The following is a 19868-nucleotide window of genomic DNA, read 5'->3' as shown; positions in this document are numbered from 1 at the left end:
CCGAATTTGAGCACCGCACCCTGTATATGAGGCGAATAATGGTGGGGTGTGGAACTTACCGTTCGAGTAGCCAAGCAGAGCCATCCATGGGTACTGGTTGACGGCAGTCACGTTGCCGCGGGTGATGCGGTCTGAGTCGTCCTGTCCGCACGTGTCCCTGCAACACACAAGCGCACCGTCCAAGGAACGGAAATGAACTTTCCCGTCAGAGGCAAGTAACGAGGCCTCTAGTACCACACACAATCTTCCTGTTTTGAATATCATTGTCATGTTACGTACCTTCATGAATTTGGAAACTAACAGGTAAGTACAAATGACATTGGACAGATTCTTAAACATCTTTCAAAAGAAGAACTAAACAAACAGAAACTTTTGTGTAACTCTGCAGGCTTTCGTGATCGCTGTTATTTAACTTAGAATCTACTGGGTTGTTACGCCGTCTCTTATTTCTTCGAAGGGTCGACGTTTCAACGCCTCTGCTGGGATTTTCTTCAGGACTTTTTCGTGTCCACGTTGACCAAGTACTCATTACCTGTAGAATATTTTACCTATGAGGATGTTCCCTCTTCAGTGGACATCACAGGATCCTATAGAAATTCTCAGCAGAGGCGTCGAAACATCGATAATTTGAAGAAATATGACGCGGCCTAACAATTCAGAAGATTTTAACTTCAAGAATTTTTGTATCTATCTAATGAATCACCTGTGTCACTAATGTTTAACGCGGTCCATGATTCATGGCAGACAGTTGCAGGATGCCTATTTAACCACTTCCAGCGACCACAATCATTTTATTTTCAATATTCGATATAGTTATTGACCGAATTTAAAAATTTGGAAGTATCTCATAATCTACTCATTAACAAGTATAATATTACGTTACTGGTTTAGCACAAGAAGACAAGTATTCGACTTAGCACTGTGTACATCTGTCCCATAAAACACAGACATTGTCGACATGGGGTGGCTTGCATCCATCAACGATACATATAGCCGTACCATGAGCACAACCACAACGGAATGGGTATCTGTGGAGAGGTCAAACAAACATGTGATTCCTGAAGGTGAACAGAAACCTTTTCAACAATTGCAGGGACAACAGTCTTGATGATTAACTGGCCTAGCCTTGCAACATCCAACTTGGCCATTCTGTACTGGTACTGCGAACAGCTGAGAGAAACAGGAAACAACAACCGTTACTTTTCGTGAGGTCGTGCCACTCCATTCAATGGTTAAATGATAGCATCTTCATGGGTAAAATATTCCAGAAGTAAAATAGTTTTCCATTCGTACCTGCAGGTGATACACTATGCGTTAGAGTGTGGAATGTTAGATAACTTAATCTGGCAGCTAAGCTAGAGATTTCATACACGGAAATGGATAGATTGACGTTGGATATACTGCAACGTTATTGGTGGCAGAATGGACAGAACTTGTGGTCAGATGAGCACGGGGCTACAGATGTAAAATCAAATAGGGGTAATGCAGGAGCAGATCAAACACTGACTGAGAAAATAGAAATGCGGAAAAGCTACAACGAACAGCGTAGTGAACGCATTATTGCAGCCAAGATAGACACGAAGCCCAAATCAAGCACAGAAGCGCAATTTTATATGCCAGCTAGCTCCGCAGGTGACGGAGATTCAGGAAATGTATGATAAGATAAAAATAATTATTCAAACAGTTAGGGGCACTAAAATCTAATTGTGATCAGAGATTGGAATTCGATAGCAGGGAAAAGAAGAGAAAGGAAACTAGTAGGTGACTAAGGACTGGAGGAAAGGAACGAAAAAGGAAGCCTCCTGATAGAATTTTGCACAAAGCATAATTTAATCATCCCTAAGAATCATGAAACAAGGTTATATAGCAGGAAGAAACCTAGAGACTTCAGAAGGTTTCAGATTGATTATAGAATAATAAGGCAGAGATTTTGGAACCAGATTTTGAACCGTAATACATTACCAGGGGCAAATGTGAACTCTGACCACAATTTATTGGTTATGAACTGTAGATTAAAACTGAAGAAATTTGGAAAAGGCAGGAAATTAAGGGGAGACCTGTATATATTGAAAGAACCAGAGGCTGTTGAGATGGGGAACATTAGGCAGTGGTTAACTAGAACAGGGGAAAGGAATACAGTAGATGACGAATTAGTAGCTTTAATACATGAAATAGTGCAGGCAGCAGAGGATCAAATAGGTAAAAAGTCTATCCCTAGTAGAAATCCTTGGGTATCGCCGGAGATATTGAATTTAACTGATCAAAAGAGAAAATATGAAAATTCAGCAAATGAATATCAACAGTTGAGATGGAAAACGAGTTCTAAGCAAAAAAGAGAAAGCTGAAAGGTGGAAGGAACATTTAGAGGCTCTACATAAGAAAAATGAACTTGAAGTCAATATTATATAAATGGAAGAAAACGTAAATGAAGATGAGGTGGGAGATGTGATACTGCGAGAAGAATCTGACAGACCACTGGAAGACCTAATTCCAAACAAGGCCCTTGTGGTAGACGATATTCCGTCATAACTACTGAGACAGGAGACAGACAGCCTTAACTAAACTATTCCATTTGGTGTACAAGATTTGAGACAGAGGAGAAACACTCTCAGACTTCAGTAACAATGTAATGACTCCAATTACAAAGAAAGCAGGTGCTACGTCAGCGGATATTACCGAACAATCAGTTTAATAAATCATAGTTGCCAAATACTGACATTAATTATTTACAGAAGAATGGAGATGTGATAGAAGCCGATGTCGGTGAAGATGAGTTTGAGTTCCGGAGCAATGATGAAAGAGGTGAAGCAATACCGCCCCTAAGACGTATCTTGGAAGACAAGTTAAGGAAATGTAAACCTACGTTTAGCCATTTGTAGATTTGCAGAAAGCTTCTGAGATTGTTGACTGGAAAACGCTCTCTAATTTTCTGAAGGTACCAGGGATAAAACACGTAGAGCAAAGGTAATTTACAGATCGTAAAGAAAGCAGACAGCAGTTTTAAGTCGGAGGGCAAGAAAGAGAAGCAGTAGTTGGAAAGGGATTGAGACTGGGTTGTAGCGTATTCCCAGGTGCTATCAGTCTGTACATTGAGCAAGCTGGGAATAGGAAATTTGAGAAGGGAATTAAAGTTCAGTGAGCAGAAATGAAAACGTTTTCTGTTTGCCGATGACACTGTAATTTTGTTAGGAACAGCAAAGGACTTGGAAGTGCAGTTGAACGGAATGGATAATGTCTTGAAAGGAAGATATACGATGAAAATTAATAAAAGCAAAACAAGGGTCTAATTTTATCATCCGACGATGAAGGACTTAAATTATGAAATCTAACCCTAAAAATAGCAGACGAACTTTGCTATTCGGATACCAAAATAACTTACGATGTCCTAAATAGAGAGTAACCTGTATGAAATGTACGATGGCATTTGTAAGAAAATGGTTTCTGAAGCAGAGTAATTTGTCTTCATCGAATATGAATCTAAGTGTTAGGAAGTCTGTTCTGAAGGCATTTGTCTTGAGTGCAGTCTTGTACGGAAGTGAAACATGGATGACAGGAACATAAGAAGAGTATAGATGCTTTTTAAATGTCGCGCTAATGAAGAATGCTGGAGACTGGATGGATAAACCACGTAAGTAAAGAAGAGGTATTGAATGAAACTGAGAAGAAAAGGAGTTTGTGACATAATTTGACTGAAATGTGGGATAGGCTGACAGGACACATTCTGAGACACCAAGGAATCACAAATTTAGTATTGTGTTGGTGGGTACAACTTGTAGGGGAAGAGTAAGAAACGAGTACAGTGAGAGTGTTCAAAAGGATTTAGGTTGCAGTGGTTCGCGACTTAGTAGTTGTAGAAATGAGAGAGGAGAAAGACTAATTGAGTTTTGCAATAAATTTCAGTTACTAATAGCGAATACTCTTTTCATGAATCTCAAGAGGAAAAGGTATATTTGGAAAAGTACCGGAGATACGGGAAGGTTCCACTTAGATTACGTCATTGTCAGGCAGATATTGGATTCTAAGGCGTACCCAGGAGCAGAAATAGACTCCGTTCACAATTTAGTAGTGGTGAAGATTATGTTGAAGTTTAAGAGACAAGTCAAGAAGAAACAATGCACAAAGACGTGGAATACGAAAGAAGCAAGGAACGAAGAGACACACTTGAAGTTCTCTGAGCTCACAGATACTGCGATAACGAATAGCTCAGTAGACCGTTCGGTTGATGAGGGATGGGCATCTCTAAAAATGACAATCACTGAATTTGGAAAAGAGAAGGTAGGTACAAGGAAGGAAACTGCGAACAAACGTTGGGTAACAGAAGAAATGTATCAACTGATCGACGAAAGAAACAAGAACAAAAATGTTCTGGGGCATTCAGGAATACAGAAATACAAGTCACTTAGGAATGAAGTAAATAGGAAGTGCTCGGAAACTAAGGCAAAATGGCTGCACGAAAAAGGTGAAGAGTCTAAAAATAAATGATTGGTGGAAGAACAAACTTAGCAAACAGAAAAGTCAAAGCAACCTTCGGCGAAAGCAAGAGCTGTTACATTAAGAGTACAATGGGAAATCTGTTAATAGCAGAGAAGACAGTGGATAGGTGGAAAGAGGACACTGAAGACCTCTAATAGCGAGAGGACTTGTCTAATGACGTAATCGGAGAAGAAACTGGAGTAGACAGTGAAGTGATAGAGGATCTAGTATTAGAATCAGAGTTTAAAAGCGGTTTGAATGACTTAAGATCAAATAAGGCAGTGGGACAGATAACATTTCATCGGAATTCTAAAATCACTGCAGGAAGCAGCAACAAAACCACAAATCACGGTGGTGTATAGAATGTATAAAACTCGTGACAAATCATTAGACTTTCGGAAAATTATCTTCCACACAATTCTGAAGATAGCAATAGGCGCAAGTGCAAGATTTATGGTATAATCAACTTAACCGCTCATGCATGCAAGTTGCTGACAAGCATAGCATACAGCAGAATCGAAAAGAAAATTGAGGACCTGTTAGATCACGCAATTCTGGCGCTGCGGTTGATAATGGAACCAAGATTAAAGAAAAATAAAGAAACGATCATAGGCTTTGCCGACCTAGAAAAAACGTTCGATAATGTAAAATGGTGCAAGACGTTCGAAATCCTGAGAAAAAAAAGAGCTAAGCCATAGGGAAAGATGGTAATATACAATATGCACAAGAACAGTAGGGAACAATAAGACTGGAATACCAAAAACGAGGTTCTTGGATTAGAAAGAGTCTAACCTTTGACCTCTGCTGTTCAGTCTATATGCCGAAGAAGCAATGACGGAAATAAAAGAAAGGTTCAAGAGAGCGATTAATATTCAGTGTGAAACGATAGCGATAAAAAGATTAGCTGATAACATTGCTGTTTTCAATGAAAGTGAGGAATAATTACAGGATGTGTTGAATGGAATGAACAGGCTAATGAGAACCGTTTATGGACAAAGTAAAGCAAAGAGGGACAGAAGATATTCAGCGAGTTGTGGAACGTATATCGGAAAGACAGTTTAGAGGCCATGGGGAGAGGGGGACTGCTCAATGCAGTTGACAAAAATATTGTCTCTGTTGAGGTCGAAGTGGAATGTGACAGTGAATTCATCTGGTCGCGCATAACAGGTGTAGGTGAAACCAAGTTAATTGTTGGATGTTTTTACCGGCCACTTGATTCTCCTATGACAGTTCTAGAATCCTTCAAAGAAACTCCACAATCAATAGCGCGTAAATACCTCGATTACGCAATACCGCACACATCAAAAAAAGTTTTGCATCACTTCGGTTCCGAGAGTTCCGGAACCTGAACAGAAAATTGTAATAGAGATCAACATCAACATCAGTTCCGCCCTTTTTATTGCTCATGAAATCCACACACTGCATGTTGTACCACCTGTTGAGTGTTAATTAAGTAAATAAATTAGTGAAATCAAAGTGAACTAAGAAATTAGAATATAAATGGAAAACTTGGTTTAGTTTAGAGAGTTACATACTGGCATTCAGCGGGCAGAACAGAAGAAACAATGACCGTGGAGTCAGCGAGTTCCACATAAGCGGGCGCTGTCGATTCAGCCGTCAGGGCATCGCCCGACCGGCTCACGTGTTTCTAAGTTGTCGCATGAGCAAAGGCCCTCGCCTACATTCCAAGAGCCAATGACCGACGTTAAGAAGATTCTTCGAGAAGCTTTTCAACGTGACGGAAGAGGCAATGACCGGCTCACGTGTTTCTCAGTCGTCACATGCGATCAGAGGCCCCCGCCTACATTCCAAGAGCCAATGACCCAGGTCAAGAAGATTCTTCGAGAAGCTTTTCAACGTGACAGAAGAGGCAATGGCCGTGAAGTCGTTCACCTCCAGTGAACTGAAGTGAATAAATACGCGAGACGCGGTGGCCCCGAGAGAGGAAGACAATTGAAGACAGATGAAGACAGACGGAGACGAAGACGAGAGACGAAGGAAGAAAAGAAGAGTAGCAGTAGTTTTCAGTCATTTTCGGTGCTGAAGACCGTCGTGCAAGAAGAGACTGCATCATGCACAGACGCACCAAGTCCGCCGCTGTAATGGAATAGCAAGCAGCAGCCGCGGCGCCAGAAGACAGAAGTTAAAAGGTATTGGAAGTCTGGTTTTTACATACCCGGGTGACTCGTGAGGACGGGAAGGAGACGGCCTCACATCAGTAGTTACCTGTGAGCTGGGATGAAGACCTGACAGCCGAAGACTGGCAAGCGGGAGTCCGTGGTTCGAGTTCGGGACACTGGCCTTCCACCGCCGCGCCGCTCCGCTGGTCGACGCACAACACACGCGGCCGCTTAGAGAAGAGAAACACTGGGACGCCACATTCAAGGTATCACCATCCGATGCACGACGTCGCTCGCAATAATTAAACGGGCTACCTCGCGCTGCGCGTCTCCGGTCAGCTGGGCGAGACGGCGACACGAGATACACACCGCTACGCGTAATCAGACGCCGCCGCCGCCGCCGCCGTCGCCGCTGTCGCAGCAGAAGGCTACGCAAACGACACGGCTGCCGCTCTCCGAACCAGAACGTCCCAGTAAGATACAGTTGTACGAAACTTTCAATAAAAGTTAACTTATGTAAGAATGATGTTTCATTCGACCTCATACCCGAGCCAAGGAAGAACCCACCCTGCCCACATGTTGTTAAGAGAGAAAAGTTAATTTATTTAATATTTTCACCCTGACAGAATGCTTTAGAATGCTCATCCTGACAATTGACAGCATCAAAAGAGAAAACACAGTTACATTGAGTGACAGAAGTGTCACATTTAGTAACACAATTGTTACATTTAGTGTCATAAGCCGTCATAGTTGTTACATTTGATGTCAGAAGCGTTTAGTTGTTACACACCATACAGCGAGATCTTCAGAGGTGGTGGTCCTGATTGCTGTACACACCGGTACCTCTGATACCCAGAAGCACGTCTTCTTGCAGTGATGCATGCCTGTATTCGTCGTAGCACACTATCCACAAGTTCATCAAAGCACTGTTGGCCCAGCTTGTCCCATTCCTCAACGGCGATTGGGCGTAGATCCCGCAGAGTGGTTGGGGGGTCACGTCGTCCATAAACAGCTCTTTTCAGTCTATCCCAGGCATGTTCGATAGCGTTCATGTCTGGAGAACATGCTGGCCACTCTAGTCGAGCGATGTCGTTATCCTGAAGGAAGTCATTCACAAGATGTGCACGATGGGGGCGCGAATTGTCGTCCATGTAGACGAATACCTCGCCAATATGCTGTCGATATGGTTGCACTATTGGTCGGAGGATGAAATTCACGTATCGTACAGCCGCTACGGCGCCTTCCATGACAACCAGCGGCGTATGTCGGTCCCACATAATGCCACCCCAAAACAGCAGGGAACCTCCACCTTGCTGCACTCGCTGGACTGTGTGTCTAAGCGATCAGCCCGACCGGGTTGCTCCAAACACGTCTCCGACGATTGGCTGGATGAAGGCATATGCGACACTCATCAGTGAATAGAATGTGATGCCAATCCTGAGCCATTTGGCATCTAATTGGGCCCATCTGTACCGCGCTGCATGGTGTCGTGGTCGCAAAGATGGACCTCGCCATGGACGTCGTGAAGTTGCGCATCATGCAGCCTATTGCGCACAGTTTGAGTCGTAACACGACGTCCTGTGGGTGTCGAAAAACATTATTCAACATGGTGGCATTGCTGTAAAGGTCCCTCCGAGCCATAATCCTTAGGTAGCCGCCATCATCTGCAGTAGTAGCCCTTCGGCGTCCTGAGTGAGCCATGTCATCGACAGTTCCTGTCTCTCTGTATCTCTTCGATGTCTGAACAACATCGCTTTGGTTCACTCCGAGACGCTTGGACACTTGCCTTGTTGAGAGCCCTTCGTGGCAAAAAGTAACAATGCGGACGCGATAGAACTGCGGTATTGAGCGCCTAGGCATGGTCGAACTACAGAAAACACGAGCTGTGTACCTCCTTCCTGGTGGAATGGCTGGAACTGATCGGCTGTCGGACCGCCTCCTTCTAATAGGCGCTGCTCATGCATGGTGCATGGTTGTTTACATCTTCGGGTGGGTCTTGTGACATCTCTGAACAATCAAAGTGGCTGTGTCTGTGATTGTATTCACAGTCAACGCCTATTTTCAGGAGTTCTGGGAACAGGGGTGATACAAAACTTTCTTTGATGTGTGTATCTGGAGGCGACTTTAACCTACCAAGTATAGACTGGGATGTCAATGGATTGGTGGGAGGGGGGTACAGACAGTCATGTGAAATATTTTTGAACACGTTTTCTGAAAAATGTCTTGAGCAGCTCGGCCGGCCACACGCAGTGCAAATATCTTATAGACCTTATCGACACAGCCAGTATAGAAATGGGGATAAGCGATCATGATGGCATTGTAGCAACTATGATTATGAAAGTTAATAAATCAGTCAAGAAGGCTAGAAGAGCGTTTCTGCTAGACAGAGCAGATATGCAGTTATTAACATCTCACCTAGACAGTGAACTGACGTCATTTAGTTCCAGTGAATTGGATGTAGAGGAATTTTGGCAAAATTTAAGCACATTGTAAATCGTGGTCCGGAGAGTTATGTGCTTAGTAAGTGGATAAATGATGGAAAAGACTCGTCGTGTTTTAATAACGAAATTCGGAGGAAACAGAGGCTGTTGCATTCTCGGTTCAAAAGGGACGCTCAAATGAATACAAGTGGAGGTTACTAGAGAATGTAAAAATAATGTGAAAAGATCTATGCGCGAAGCATACAACATTAAGCAGTCACACCTTAGCGAAAGATCTGGCAGAGAACCCGATAAAATTCTGGTCTTGTAAAATCTCTAAGCGGTTGTAAAGCTCCCATTCAGTCCCTTGTTGAACAGTCTGGTGAGGCAGTTGAAGACAAGTAAACGAAAGCAGAAGTTTAAGAAATCGTTCACACAGAAGAATCATCCAAACATACCGTCATTTAATCATCAGACTCCCGTATGGACTACATAGAAATAAGCATCCATGGCGTAGAGAAACAACTGAAAGATCTGAAAGCAAATAAATCAACAGGTCCGGATGGAACCCAAGTTCGATTTTACGAAGAGTACTCTACGGCAATAGCATGCATTTATCGTGAATCTCTTGCCCAGCTCAAAGTACCAAGCGACTGGAAAAAAACGCCGGTGACTCCAGTATACAGGGTGGTCCATTGATAGTGACCGGGCCAAATATCTCACGAAATAAGCATCAAACGAAAAAACCCCAAGAACGAAACTCGTCTCGCTTGAAGGGGGAAACCAGATGGCGCTATGGTTGGCCCGCTAGATGGCGCTGCCATAGATCAAACGGATATCAACTGCGTCTTTTATAAATAGGAATCCCCATTTTTATTACATATTCGTGTAATACTTAAAGAAATATGAATTTTAGTTGGACCACGTTTTTCCCTTTGTGATAGATGGCGCTGTAATAGTCACAAACACATAAATACGCGGTACCACGTAACATTTCGCCAGTGCGGACGGTATTTGCTTCGTGATACATTACCTGTTTACCAATTGCGGAAAAGGTCGATATCGTATTGATGTATGGCTATTGTGATCAACATGCCCAACGGGCGTCTGCTATGTATGCTGCTCGGTATCCTGGACGACTTCATCCAAGTGTTCGGACCGTTCGCCGAATAGTTACGTTATTTAAGGAACAGGAAGTGTTCAGCCACATGTGAAACTTCAGCCACGACCTGCGACAAATGATGATGCCCAAGAAGGTGTTTTAGCTGCTGTCGCGGATAATCCGCACATCAGTAACAGACAAATTGCGCGAGAATCGGGAATCTCAAAAACGTCGGTGCTCAGAATCCTACATCAACATCGATTGCACCCGTACCATATTTGTATGCACCAGGAACTGCATGGCGACGACTCTGAACGTCGTGTACAGTTCTGCCACTGGGCACAAGAGAGATTACAGGACGACGACAGATTTTTTGCGCGCGTTCTATTTAGGGACGAAGCGTCATTCACCAACAGCGGTAAAGTAAACCAGCATAATATGCACTATTGGGCAACGGAAAATCCACGATGGCTGCGACAAGTGGAACATCAGCGACCTTGGCGGGTTAATGTATGGTGCGGCATTATGGGAGGAAGGATAATTGGCCGTCATTTTATCGATGGCAATCTAAATGGTGCAATGTATGCTGATTTCCTACTTAATGTTCTACCGATGTTACTACAAGATGTTTCACTTCATGACAGAATGGCGATGTACTTCCAACATGATGTTTGTCCGGCACATAGCTCGTGTGAAGTTGAAGCGGTATTGAACAGCATATTGCATGACAGGTGGATTGGTCGTCAAAGGATATTTGCTATCGTGATCCAACGACAACACCTGACAACATGCGTCAGCGCATTGTCAATGCATGTGCGAACATTACGGAAGGCGAACTACTCGCTGTTGAGAGGAATGTCGTTACACGTATTGCCAAATGCATTGAGGTTGACTAACATCATTTTGAGCATTTATTACATTAATGTGGTATTTATAGGTAATCACGCTGTAACAGCATGCGTTTTCAGAAATGATAAGTTCACAAAGGTACATGTATCACATTGGAACAACCGAAATAAAATGTTCAAACGTACCTACGTTCTGTACTTTAATTTTTAAAAAACATACCTGTTACCACCTGTTAGTCTAAAATTGCGAGCCATATGTTTGTGACTATTACAGCGCCATCTGTCACAAAGCGAAAAATGGTCCAACTAAAACATTCATATTTCTTTACGTACTACACGAATATGCAATAAAAATGGGGGTTCCTATTTAAAAAAACGCAGTTGATATCCGTTTGATCTATGGCAGCGCCATCTAGCGGGCCAACCATAGCGCCATCTGGTTTCTCCCTTCAAGCTAGACAAGTTTCGTTCTTAGTAGTTTTTTCCTTTGACGCTTATTTCGTGAGATATTTTGTCCTGTCACGATCAATGGACCACCCTGCATAAGAAGGGTAAAAGAATGGACCTGCAAAATTACAGACCAATATCTCTAACTTCTGTTTGCTGCAGAATCTTTGAACACATTGTCAATTTCAATATAAAAGATTTTCCCGAGCCCGAGATCCTTTTCTCCACGAATAAGAACAGTTTTACAAAGCATCGCTCATGCGAAACTCAGTTTGCCCTTTTCTCACATGATATACTGCGAACTACGTATGATGGGTAACATACATATTCCATGTTTCTAGATTTCCGGAAAGCATTTGACACGGTGCGCCATTGCAGGCTTTTAACGAAGGTACGAGCATATGGAATAAGTTCGCAGATATGTGAGTGGCTCTAAGAGTTCTTAAGTGATAGAACCCGGTATGTAGTCCTCGACGACGTGTGTTCATCAGAGGCAAGAGTATCGTCAGGAGTGCCCCAGGGAAGTGTGACAGGACCGCCGTTGTTCTCTATATACATAAATGATTTGGCAGACATGATGGGCAGCAAATTGCGGTTATTTGCTGATGATGCAGTGGTGTGCGGTAGGGCGTGGAAGTTGAGTGACTATAGGAAGATATACGACGACATAGACAAAGTTTCTAGTTGGAATGTTGAGTGGCAACTGGTCCTAAATGTGGAAGATCAAACCTATAATGTTGGGATACAGTATAACTAGTGTCCTGCTTGACACAGTCATGTCGTTTAAATATCTGGGCGGAACGTTGCAGAGCGACATAAGGTGGAACGAGCATGTGAGAAGGCTTCGACTTCAGTTTATAGGGAGAAGTTTAGAAAGGAGATCGCTTATAGGACGTTGGTGCGACGTATTCTTGAATACTGCTCGAGTGTTTGAGATCCGTACCAGGTTGGATTGAACTAAGACATCGAAGCAATTTAGAGGCAGGCTGCTAGATTCGTTACCAGTAGGTTCTAACAACACGTGTCACGGAGTTACTTTAGGAACTCAAATGGGAATCCCTGGAGGGAAGGCGATGCTCTTTTCGAGAAACACTACCGAGAAAATTCAGAGAACCGGTACTTGAAGCTGATTGCCGAACGATTCTACTGCCGTCAATACACATTGCGCGTAAGGTCAACGAAGATAAGACACAAGAAATTAGAGCTCATACGGAGGTATACAGAAAATCATTTTTCTCTCGCTCTGTTTGCGAGTGGGAAAGGAATGGACATGACTAGTAATGGTACATGGTACCCTCCGCCACGCACCGTACAGTCCCTTGCGGAGTATCTGTGTAGGACTAATGAGAGGTAGAAGTAATGAGAAGACGAGAAACTTATCTGAGTCAGAGATAAAGAAGCAGATGTGATTAAGGAAGTGTGCTTTCCAGGCAGCAAAATAACCCATTACGCACGGAGGACGAGTAAACCATTACTTAACATGCATGTCTTAAAGAGACGCTGTTGACCATCCACGGCTGCACGAAATACTTCGAAATTTATTCGCCGATAGAACTCTTTGACATGCTGTATTAGATATAGATTCACTACCCAATAGTGACACACACTGAGGTGACAAAACTCATGGGATACGCCCTGGTATCTTGTAGGACCTCCATTGGCCCAGCATAATGCAGGAAAACGGCGCGAGTGGACTCAACAAGCCGTGGCAGAAATACCGAACCATGCTACCTCTATAGCCGCCAACTGGCACAGTGCCTTGTTGAGAACTTAGGTCCATGGCATCATGGGGTCTAAGCCACTCTCAAACCCTACCATCAACTCTTACCAACCGAAATAGGAACTCATCAGACAAGACCACGGTTTTCCAGTAGTCTAGTGACCAACGGATATGGACTCAAGTCCAGGAGAGGCGCTGCAGGCGATGTTGTGCTGTTAGAGCAGGCACTCGCGTCGGTCGTCTGCTGTCATAGCCCAGTAACGCCAGATTTCGGCGCACTGTCCTAACGCTTACGTTCGTCGTACGTGCCAAATTGATTCCTGTGGTTATTTTACGCACTATTGCTTGTCTGTTAGGACACACCTCTACGTAAACGCCTCTGCTTCCGGTCGTTAAGTGAAGGCCATGAGCCACTGCGTTGTTCTTGTTGAGAGGTAATGCCGGAAATCTGGTGTTCTCGACACATTCTTGACTCTGTGAATAGCGGAATATTAAATTCGCTAATGATTTCCAAAACGGAATGTCCCAAGTGTCTGGCTCCAACTACTATTCCGCATTCAGAATCTGTAATTTCCGTCGTACGGCCGGAATCATGGCGGAAACCTCACGTGAATCACCTCAGTACAAATGACAGCTCTGCCGGTGCACTGCCTTTCCATACTTTGTGTACGCGATACTACTCTCATCTGTATACGTGAATATCACTATACCACGACTTTTGTCACCTCAGTGTGTATAAGCACTTCTTTGATATATATGTATTCACATAATGTAAAGCACCAATCACACACACCAAAAATGTTTCGCCATATGGAAGGATGTATACAAAGATGCCGATATCACACCCTTACCAGTGTCAAAGAATATGTCTCTCAGAGATATTTCTATATGTGCTGCGAAGTGACAGTAAAAATTTACAAAGTGCAAAAGTTTCATTACTTACAGTTTATCTTAAATGAGAAATTATTACAGTTAAGATACACAAATAAAGCAGCCAGGTTGTTACAAAGATTAATTGCCATGAAATAATGTAAATATTATGGTGTACAATCGAAGCAAAGTAAATGATGAGGGACAGATATGCACAAATAAATATTACGCCAGTGAACGTAACAAAGTGAAAAGTAATGTAAACTACAACAAAAATGTATCTTAACGTGAAGAAGCCATCTTATGATGAACCTGTTAATTTGAAACGTGTCACGGCGCAGTTTATGTAAATAAACGACGTTATAAAAGGTGGTCAGTTGCTGTTATCGTCTCTTCAAGAACCAACCTGTGTTTTGTACACAGCCACTGTCTAAAAATGTCAGTTTTCGACAAAATAGCCTAGGTATAGATTTGCTACCCTATAGTGTCGTATAAACATTTATGCCGGGTCTACAATATAAAGATGTAGTCAGCGTAACACGTGAAAATCGCGGTGCGTGCACGGACAGCAGAAAAAGTTATGGCAACCACTTGGATGAGCAGGAAACTTGGGTAGTAACATCCACCAAAAATTTTTCACATGTCACTACTGGGTACTAAATCTACACTACTGGCCATTAAAATTGCTACACCAAGAAGAAATGCAGATGATAAACGGGTATTCATTGGACAAATACATTATACTAGACTGACATGTGATCACATTTTCACGCAATTTGGGTGCATAGATCCTGAGAAATCAGTAGCCAGAACAACCACCTCTGGCCGTAATAACGGCCTTGATACGCTTGGGCATTGAGTCAGAGCTTCGATGGCGTGTACAGGTACAGCTGCCCATGAAGCTTGAACACGATACCACAGTTCATCAAGAATAGAGAGTGGCATATTGTGACGAGCCAGTTGCTCGGCCACCATTGACCAGAAGTTTACAATTGGTGAGAGATCTGGAGAATGTGCTGGCCAGGGCAGCAGTAGAACATTTTCTCTATCCAGAAAGGCCCGTGCAGGACCTTCAATATGCGGTCGTGCATTATCCTGCTGAAATGTACGGTTTCGCAGGGATCGAATGAAGGGTAGAGTCAAAGGTCGTAAGACATTTGAAATGTAAAGTCCACTGTTCAAAGTGCCGTCAGTGCGAACAAGAGGTGACCGAGACGTGTAACCTATGGCACCCCATACCGTCACGCCGGGTGATACGCCAGTATTGCGATGACGAATACACGCTTCCAATGTGCGTTCACCACGCTATCGCCAAACACGGATGCGACCATCATGATGCTGTAAACAGAACCTGGATTCATCCGAAAAAATGACGTTTTGCCATTCGTGCACCCAGTTTCGTCGTTGAGTACACCATTGCAGGCGCTCCTGTCTGTGATGAAGCGTCAAGGGTAACCGCAGCCATGGTCTCCGAGCTGATAGTCCATGCTGCTGCAAATGTCGTCGAACTGTTCGTGCAGATGGTTGTTGTCATGCAAACGTCCCGATCTGTTGACTCAGGTATCGAGACGTGGCTGCACGATGCGTTACAGCCATGCGGATAAGATGCCTGTCATCTCGACTGCTAGTGATACGAGGCCGTTGGGGTCCAGCAGGGCGCTCCGTATTGCCGTCCTGAACCCACCGTTTCCATATTCTGCTAACAGTCGTTGGATCTCGACCAACGCGAGCAGCAATGTCGCGATACGATAAACCGCAATCGCGATAGGCTACAATCCGACCCTTATCAAAGTCAGAAACGTGATGGTACGCATTTCTCCTTCTGACACGAGGCATCACAACAACGTTTCACCAGGCAACTGCTGTTTGTGTATGAGAAATCGGTTGGAAACTTTCCTCATGTCAGCACGTTGTAGGTGTCGCCACCGGCGCCAACCTTATGTGAATGCTCTGAAAAGCTTGTCATTTGCATATCACAGCATCTTCTTCCGGTCAGTTAAATTTCGCGTCTGTAGCACGGCAACTTCGTGGTGTATCAATTTTAATGGCCAGTAGTGTATATGCTATACACCTGTCAACGAAAAGCATTTGGATTAAATCAATATTTATTTGTCTGTAACGAGCCAGCAGAAACTACTGGTACACCAAAATACACGGAAAATATGGATACACAACGTCCGAAATGTTATCGACGGAGTTGGGATTCAGCTTGTAGCCAGTTGTAACTGGCCAGTATAAAAGATTGAAAGAGCAGAAAGCAAGAAACGGCGCCACTCACATGGGCAGGAGCCGTATGTTGGGGTGCTGCAGCGGGTTCTGTGGCCAGGCGGGCCCCTGCGGCTGCGGCTCAGGCAGTGGTTGCGGCTCCGGCGGTGCTTGTGGTTGTGGTTGTGGCTGGTCCGGCGGCGAGCCGCAGCAGACGAGCACGAAGCGGCCCTGCCAACCACAGACGCGGCGGCGCATCGCCTCTTCGACGCCGGGAGGCCGTGGCTCCTCACGTAGCAGCGCGGCAAGCCAGCCGCAATCCGCCACCTTCACGCAAGGCGTCTCGCACCGCACTGAGGACAAAGACCTCGCTGTAGCACGGTGTGCCAATCTGGAAGTCTTAAGAGTATACAGTACCTACCACTCCTGTATGCACTCCATAATTACGGAACACTTTCCTGGGGAGTGGGTGTCACACAAAACGGACACAGTCTTCATCCTACAGAAAAGTGCCGTTATAACTAAAAAGTAGTAACTCAACTCTGTGTAAAGATCTGGCTAAACAGCTGCCATCTATAACTGCACCACCATATCATTACACCAACCCATTTATTATGCACATGACGGAACATCAGTTGTTGTTGTTGTTGTGGTCTTCAGTCCTGAGACTGGTTTGATGCAGCTCTATCCTGTGCAAGCTTCTTCATCTCCCAGTACCTACTGCAACCTACATCCTTCTGTATCTGTTTAGTGTATTCATCTCTTGGTCTCCCTCTACAATTTTTACCCTCCACGCTGCCTGCCCTCCAATGCTAAATTTGTGGTCCCTTGATGCCTCAGAACATGTCCTACCAACCGGCCCCTCGTTCTTGTCAAGTTGTGCCACAAACTCCTCTTCTCCCCAATTCTATTCAATATCTCCTCATTAGTTATGTGATCTACCCATCTAATCTTCAGCATTCTTCTGTAGCACCACATTTCGAAAGCTTCTATTCTCTTTTTGTCTAAACTATTTATCGTCCACGTTTCACTTCCATACATGGCTACACTCCATACAAATACTTTCAGAAACGACTTTCTGACATTTAAATCTACACTCGATGTTAACAAATTTTTCTTCTTCAGAAACGCTTTCCTTGCCATTGCCAGTCTACATTTTATATCCTCTCTACTTCGACCATCATCCGTTATTTTGCTCCCCAAATAGCAAAACTCCTTTACTACTTTAAGTGTCTCATTTCCTAATCTAATTCCCTCAGCATCACCCGAGTTAATTCGACTACATTCCATTACCCTCGTTTTGCATTTGTTGATGTTCATCTTATACCCTCCTTTCAAGACACTGTCCATTCCGTTCAACTGCTCTTCCAAGTCCTTTGCTGTCTCTGACAGAATTACAATGTCATCAGCGAACCTCAAAGTTTTTATTTCTTCTCCATGGATTTTAATACCTACTCCGAATTTACCTTTTATTTTCTTTACTGCTTGCTCAATATACAGATTGAATAACATCGGGGATAGGCTACAACCCTGTCTCAAACCCTTCCCAACCACTGCTTCCCTTTCATACCCCTCAACTCTAATAACTGCCATCTGCTTTCTGTGTTTTACCCATGCGACCATCAGAATTTGAAAGAGAGCATCCCAATCAACATTCTCAAAAGCTTTCTCTAAGTCTACAAATTCTAGAAACGTAGGTTTGCCTTCCCTTAATCTTTCTTCTGAGATAAGTCGTAGGATCAGCATTGCCTCAAGTGTTCCAACATTTCTACGGAATCCAAACTGATCTTCCCCGAGGTCGCCTTCTACCAGTTTTTCCATTCGTCTGTAAAGAATTCACGTTAGTATTTTGCAGCCGTGACTTATTAAACTGATAGTTCGGTAATTTTCACAACTGTCAACACCTGCTTTCTTTGGGATTGGAATTATTATATTCTTCTTGAAGTCTGAGGGAATTTCGCCTGTCTCATAAATCTTGCTCACCAGATGGTAGAGTTTTGTCAGGATTGGCTCTCCCAAGGCTCTCAGTAGTTCTAATGGAATGTTGTCTACCCCGGGAGCCTTGTTTCGACTCGGGTCCTTCAGTGCTCTGTCAGACTCTTCACGCAGTATCATATCTCCCATTTCATCTTCATCTACATCCTCTTCCTTTCTGCTTTCCCTTATTTGCTTAGAACTGGGTTTCCATCAAAGCTCTTGATATTCATGCAAGTGGTTCTCCTTTCTCCAAAGGTCTCTTTAATTTTCCCTTAGGCAGTATCTATCTTACCCCTAGTGAGATAAGCCTCTACATCCTTACATTTGTCCTCTAGCCATCCCTGCTTAGCCATTTTGCACTTCCTGTCGATATCATTTTTGAGACGTTTGTATTCCTTTTTGCCTGCTTCATTTACTACATTTTTATATTTTCTCCTTTCATCAATTAAATTCAATATTTCTTCTGTTACCCAAGAGTTTCTACTAGCCCTCGTCATTTTACCCGTTTGATCCTCTGCTGCCACCACTATTTCATCCCTCATAGCTACCCATTCTTCTCCTACTGTATTTCTTTCCCAGGAACATTAGTGGTTTTCCCAAACAGCAGCGTCAATGATCATGGAGCAAGAGCCTTACTGAGCTTACATTTACGGAGAGAGTTGCGTCCTACTTCGTACACAGTAATAAGGAGAGGGGGCTACTGCGTGGAGAAGCAGCTGCCGTCGTAGGGAAGATAGACAATAGCAGAAATCATTAGCGAGTCGTAAATACAATAAACAGAAGTTTTACTTACCTTGTAGTATACTCCAAGCACTACGAAGAAATTTTACAAACAAACAGCAGTAAAGTCCAGCTGTTACGAGAAGCAAACTACAAGCGCCATGCAATGTGAGGCTTCCACTACTAATGGACGAGCGAATTGTCGAAGGCTGACTAAGACAAGCCTTTCGAAGCTTGGGACAGAGACTGCGGCGTTTAGCTGCCACCGGCCACCCTATATCGCGGCGGCAGAGGCTGCCGGTAGTCGGAGCCGCTGAAGGTGTGGCCCACTGGGCGCGCATCATTGGTTCCTCGCGTGACTGCTATTGGTGTCTCTCGGAAACGTGTGTTCCCGTTGCCAACTGTGAAATGCTAGGGGGTGTACTATCGATCTGTGTACATTTTATTCTTTTTTTCCTGGTCTTTATCCCATATTGTCACAATGCTGGCATGTTAACTTTCTAATTTGGCAATGTCAGTAGCTGTTGCCACCCCGTCTGTCCTCCCCCACCCCCCTTCTCTACCCAGAGGTCACAATTTGTGTACTCCATCGATCTGCATCTCATTTTCACATTCAAAATGTGCAGAGGTGTTGTAAATGTTTGCGAACAGTATATCTGGGGTGGAATATATATACCAATCCGGTATTCAGTTGGTTGAATGTGGAAAACTGCTTAAAAACCACAGCCAGGCTAGCTGAAACACCAGCGTTCATCATCAGACGATCAATTCCAATTACAAAATGATCTAGAGAGAATTTCTGTATGGTACAAAAAGTGGCAATTGGCACTAAACAAAGAAAAGTGCGAGGTCATCCACATGGGTCCTAAAAGAAATCCGATAAATTTTGGGTACACGATAAATCGCACAAATCTAAGGGCTGTCAATTTGACAAAATACATAGGAATTACAATCACAAGCAACTTA

General features: G+C 43.7%; 1 protein-coding gene across 1 annotated transcript in view; it reads right to left on the bottom strand.

Annotated features, from left to right (window-relative positions):
* LOC124803389 (serine protease easter-like) overlaps positions 1–19868 on the bottom strand; it is an 82309-nt gene that overhangs the window by 36150 nt on the left and 26291 nt on the right. The window contains exons 2-3 of the mRNA XM_047264576.1: positions 16279–16558; positions 60–157 (exon numbers count right to left, since the gene is read on the bottom strand). Coding sequence (XP_047120532.1) covers positions 60–157; positions 16279–16558 — 378 coding nt within the window. The remainder of the gene's footprint in view (positions 1–59; positions 158–16278; positions 16559–19868) is intronic.

The sequence above is a fragment of the Schistocerca piceifrons genome, chromosome 1, assembly GCF_021461385.2.
Source record: "Schistocerca piceifrons isolate TAMUIC-IGC-003096 chromosome 1, iqSchPice1.1, whole genome shotgun sequence".
Classification (NCBI taxonomy): domain Eukaryota; kingdom Metazoa; phylum Arthropoda; class Insecta; order Orthoptera; family Acrididae; genus Schistocerca; species Schistocerca piceifrons.
The sequence above is the reverse complement of the archived record's forward strand: the minus strand, read 5'-3'. Positions and strand labels throughout refer to the sequence as shown.